At 42.4% G+C, this 5,187-nt stretch overlaps 1 protein-coding gene across 1 annotated transcript; it reads right to left on the bottom strand.

Annotated features, from left to right (window-relative positions):
* Nucleotides 1-1,448: 1,448 nt before the first annotated feature.
* zgc:158291 (uncharacterized protein LOC572084 homolog) lies at nt 1,449-4,479 on the bottom strand. The gene is made up of 2 exons (XM_017429146.3): nt 4,159-4,479; nt 1,449-2,478 (listed from the first exon to the last, which is right to left on the bottom strand). The coding sequence occupies exons 1-2, from the start codon at nt 4,276-4,278 to the stop codon at nt 1,549-1,551; spliced, it is 1,050 nt and encodes a 349-aa protein (XP_017284635.1). The 5' UTR covers nt 4,279-4,479; the 3' UTR covers nt 1,449-1,548.
* Between the last annotated feature and the right edge of the window lie 708 nt (nt 4,480-5,187).

The raw sequence follows: 5,187 nt of genomic DNA on the forward strand, positions 1-5,187 counted from the left end.
CCCCGACCCCCGCCAGTCCTAACGAGTAAACCATGCAATGGATTACAGAGACGGTGCCTCAGGAAGCCAAAAACGGACACCTTTTTCATTTATCCCCCAAAAATCTACACAAAAGAAAAAAAAAAGGATCTGGGAGGAAAGACAGCGAGAATTCAACACATTTCAAGGAGTTTTTCCACACCGGAAGTGCAGATATTCACAATTATTTACACTGATAAATATAAAAAAGCTATCTGGGCTTAAAGAGGAGAACAGCAGTTATTACTCCTCCATCCCCTTCATTAATATTCTGATTTTTTTTGTACAATAATTGCCACGTGAATGAGTGAGCATTGTTCCTCCACAATAATCACTTTTTGCATCAGAGAGAAAGGGTCTGTTCAGCTTTGAGAGTCCAGTCCCGACGCGTCCAACTGTCAGAGGAAAAGAAGGTACACCGCTGAGAAGAGTTCCTTTTCACACTGAGAGGTCAAAGAATCCAGGCAGCAGAAACAACCAGGAGGGATTATTTCTCTAAATACTTGCAGTAAAAACTGTTTCCACATCTGGAGTTGAGGCAGAAACGCGTGAATCCGAAATGAGAACAGCAGCTGAGGTGAAGGAGACCAGGAAGGGGCGCACGCTGCAGAATATTAGGACCAATGGCATTCTTATTTCCATTTTTTTGCCACTTTTCTTCAAAATATATTGTTGTCAAATCAAAAATAAACCTTTCTTCTGTTTTTTTTTTTTCTAATCACCAAATGTCTACAATGTTAAATTATTAATGTGAATAAATAAATAGATAAATTAATATGTTTAAGACTTGAAGCCAAATTATAAGATAAATTGTTAAATGTTCTGTTTTGAACAGTAAAACTGAAAAACAACACTCTTTATAAGGTTTTGCAAGATGTTTACAATTTTAAATTAAATTAAATATGAAAAATGTTAAAGAGGTTCGTGATTTTTGTTTCATCAGATTGTGACAGTTTTATAAACATGTGAAATACAGTATAAATAATAAACATTTAGATTTTAAGCACCCTCCGATTTTAAACATAAGTTCTGATGATTATTCCAGTTTTTTATTAAGGTGGCGAAAATGAAATACTTTTCTGGTATTAAACTGGTTAAAACATGTTTCCTCCCAACAAACTGAGCTCAGTCTAACTGATGATGAATTCAGTTCCATTTCTCAGGTGTTCTTTACCTGAACAGAAGGGTTTTTCTCACCCACCCTAAAAAACATGAACTTTTTGGTTGTTGTCTGACTTAAACACTTATTTTATCTGAAATTAAATGCGCCGGAATTGATCCTAAATCAGAGTTTGCCTTTATTTAATCTGAAAATTAATTTCTTTTCCATTTCACAAAGAAGGGGGTTATATTTGCAGCATATTTTTATGATGTTAAACTAGTCCTGAAAGTCCAATGTTTTGTTTAAAGAGTGAGTTAAAAGGTGCACCTTGTTTTTCCTGACAGCAGCAGCTCGTCTCTGATTTGTCCTTTTCTTTTTTTTTTAAATGTTATTTTAATTTTTTTGGAAAACTGGACAGAGTTTTTGCTTTAGTGCGTCGCGGAGAACTTCATCCGTTTCTGCTTTTGCCTCTGGTTGCAGAACCAGACCCGAACCACGTTCTTTTTCAGGTCCAGTTTCTCGGCGATCGCGGCGATCTTCTCCGACGAGGGCCTCGGCTGCACGGCAAAGTAGGCCTCCAGGGAGCGCTTCTCCGGGGCCGCGATGGACGTGCGTTTCCTCTTCTTGTCCCCCCCGTTGAAGATCTCCGGTTTGGACATCTTCTCCCGCTGCGCGCGCTCCGCCTCCTCCAGCCAGGCCTCCAGGATGGGCTTCAGGGCCACCATGTTGTTGTGGGAAAGCGTGAGGGACTCGAACCTGCAGATGGTGCTCTGGCTCAGACAGCCCACTCCGGGGATCTTCAGGTTGGCCAGCGCCGCCCCCACATCCGCCTGCGTCACCCCCAGTTTGATCCGCCTCTGTTTGAACCTCTCGGCGAAGGACTCCAGCTCCCGGGGATCCGGCTCAGCGTCGGCCCCAGAGCCCCCCAGGGAGCCGTGGGAGCCCAGCGCGTGCGGGTGCATGTTCATGGTCTGCTGGTGGTGGTGGTGCTGCATGTGGTTGATGGCCGACATGTGGGCGGCCGCGTGAGCCGTGTGCGAGGCCGTGGAGCAGACATCGGAGCCGGGCATGCCTCCCAGGGAGATCCCCGGCGTCAGGTGGTCCAGAAGGTCCCCTTCCAGGCCCTGAGCCGGCTGGTGGTGCCCCGGATGGTGGTGGGAGGTGAGCACGGACGGGTGGTGCAGGTGGGCGGAGGAGGATGTGGGGGTGCAGGTCATGCTGGTCATGGTAGTCATGGTGTGGTAGGTCGCGTCCGGTTTGAACGGGTGGCTCTTCTGGGCCACGATGTCCACCGCAGCCAGAGCCTCGGCTCTCTGCAGGAGGGTCTCATCAAAACCCGCGAAGATGTTCCCCTGGAGCTGCGGGGCGAGACGGGCAGAACATTAGAACCATCAGAACCAACAGGCCCAAACAATAACCGAGAAACCCAAACCATCAAACTCCGCAAAGAACCTCCCCTGGAGCTGTGTGCCAAACTATCACCAAGTCATCAGAACCACTTATCAGAACTGACCCAAACCATCAGACCAAAACAATAACTGAGAAACCAAAACCTGCAAAGATCTTCCCACGGAGCTGCGGGTGGGAGGCAGAACCGTTAAATCCATCAGAACCAAAACCATTCATCAGAACCACTTACCGGAATCAATCTAAACCATCAGAATCAAACATGAACCGAGGAAGCAAACCATCAGAACCTGACCATCATCAACTCGAACCAGGACCCGAACACATCACACACACTTCACATTTCTGCTACTTTGTTGCAAAAACAGGTTTTAACAGGAACCAGAAACAAAATATTTTCACTAATGAATAAAAGTAGAATAAAAATTAAATTACATGTGGTAAAAAAACTTAAAATGTCCTATTTTAGAGCATGTACATCTTCACTTTTATTATAACTGTCAGACTGGAGCAGTTTACATGTGTTAGATACAAACACCTTATTTCTTCATGAACAAATTCCTTTTTTAATTTTAAGGCAGAGAAAGTTTAAAATTTGTTCCACAAAACTCAAAATAACTTGAACTTCTCAAAACAATCGACTCCATCTGGACCTCGGTGGTTCTGTCCAACACTCAGAAAAAAAAAGTGTGTCAGCTCGCGGAGGGAAATTCATTTAAAATTAATATTTACGATCTCTTGAATAATTTCTGCGGACAATGAAATGAGACGAGTTTGAATATGAATGGGACAATATGAGATAACAGCCGCTTAGAGACGCTCCTTTTCTGCTTTTTGCCTCCTTCAGCTTTTATTTTGTTCATCTGCTTCCAGCAGTTTCACTCTCACCTGATGGATGAGGACGTTTCTTCTCTCCGAGACGCGCTTGTGCGTCTTTACGCAGCAGATTTCTGCTCTGTAAAGACGGTTTTTATCATTTTTCTGCTACATTTACTGTTTTCTTTGATGCAACTAATTTTAAGTTTATATATATTTATTTATTTTTACATTTTAAAAAGACTTTTGCATCAATAATTGTGTACAAAATCTTCTAATCTTCACTTCCCAGTTGATTGAGTTGGAAGATTTCTTGTTTGGTGACCAAAATATGATGTAGTGACAAATGAAACTTCATTTTATTTCAGATCTTAGAGACTGTTTTTTGTGCGCCTTTACGCAGCAGATTTCTTCTTTATAAAGTTTTTTTTTAACAACTTTTGTGCTACTTTTGTCTTATTTGATGCAAGTTATTCCTTTCAATCTGTTTGTTTTACATTTTAAATTTATGTTGTGCATCAATAATTTTACGCAGTATATTAAATTTTCACTTCCCAGCTGATTGGATTTGAAGAGTTTTACTTTGGCAGCTAAAATATGATGTTGTAACAAACGAAATTTGATTTTATTTTAAGTTTTAGTCTGTTTTGTGCGTCTTGAAGCAGTAAAAATAACCTCCAACGTCAAATAATTGTCAAACATGCTTCTAAAACCTTGACTTTCACAAAACAGAATTTTATTTTAACAGTTTCTTGTATTGCCCTAAATGTTGCGGGTTCTGGGGGTTCTGCAGATCCTGATGAGGCGGGACTCACCGACGGTGTGGGCAGGCAGGCTCTGCGGATGGCCTCCGAGCTGGAGTGCAGCGGGGTGTATTTGGGCTCGTGCAGGATGGGGTGCATACTGAAAGGCTGTTTGCTGTTCATCGACATCATGATTGCAGAAGTGAGGGAGGGTCGCTGTCCGTCTTCCTCGTTCGGCTCCGTTTTGGTAGTTTTTTTCTGAAGGGAAAAAAACGCCTCGCAGAGAAAACGAACCCGCCACGCGCAAACAGAGTTCAGACTCGGAGAGAAGTTCGGCTGGAGATGAGAAATAAAAAAGTAGATGAGGAGCAGGATCTCCTGCCTCCTTTTGGCCTCTGAATGACTTCTATAATAAAGATGCTGCCTGCCTCCGGCGGATATATTGGACCACTGCCTCAAAGACGGCTCCTCATTGGATGGATCGTCCCTCCCTCCTGCTGGACGCCTCAGCCAATCACATGGCGGCACCCGGCTGTGGCCACGCCCTCATTCGGCTCCCTGGATAGGAGGAAGGATGCTAAAAAATGTTTCTTGAAATACTTGAAAATCAATATGTCTGTACTCTAGAAGTCTTGATATGAAAGTGCACAAAATTTTAGAAATGTATTAAATATAGGAAATGATGAAGAATTTGAGTCATTCTGGGAGCAGAAATTGTGAAACAATCATTTAATAAAACCCTCGCACAATTGAATTCAGATGAGTTAGTGATGATATAATAAAAAATGTTTTTATTCTGAAGCCCATGGCATTATTTTAAATTTAAAAAATAACTTATCTGCAATAAACATATTTAAAAGGACAAAAGAGTAGAAGCAACTTCAGCTGCAAAAGTTCCTCCATTCAATTTATCAATTAATACTCAAATTAATCATGTTTCATTTACTTTCTGTCTGAGAGAGGAGACACAAAGCCCTCCCCCAGTGAAAGAATAAACAGATCTAAAGAGGACAAGCTGCTAAAGATGAAATATTTACACATGAACAGCAGGGGTCAGCAGGTCACGGGCTGTCAATCAAACAGGGGGACTTCCGGTGGACT

This window comes from Kryptolebias marmoratus, linkage group LG13 (genome assembly GCF_001649575.2).
Source record: "Kryptolebias marmoratus isolate JLee-2015 linkage group LG13, ASM164957v2, whole genome shotgun sequence".
Taxonomy (NCBI): domain Eukaryota; kingdom Metazoa; phylum Chordata; class Actinopteri; order Cyprinodontiformes; family Rivulidae; genus Kryptolebias; species Kryptolebias marmoratus.

Coding starts and splice junctions, on each gene's coding strand:
- zgc:158291 (XM_017429146.3), bottom strand. CDS start 4,278: ATGATGTCGATGAACAGCAAACAGCCTTTCAGTATGCACCCCATCCTG. Junction 2,479..4,158: donor CCTGCCTGCCCACACCGTCG/GTGAGTCCCGCC, acceptor CTCGCCCCGCAG/CTCCAGGGGAACATCTTCGC.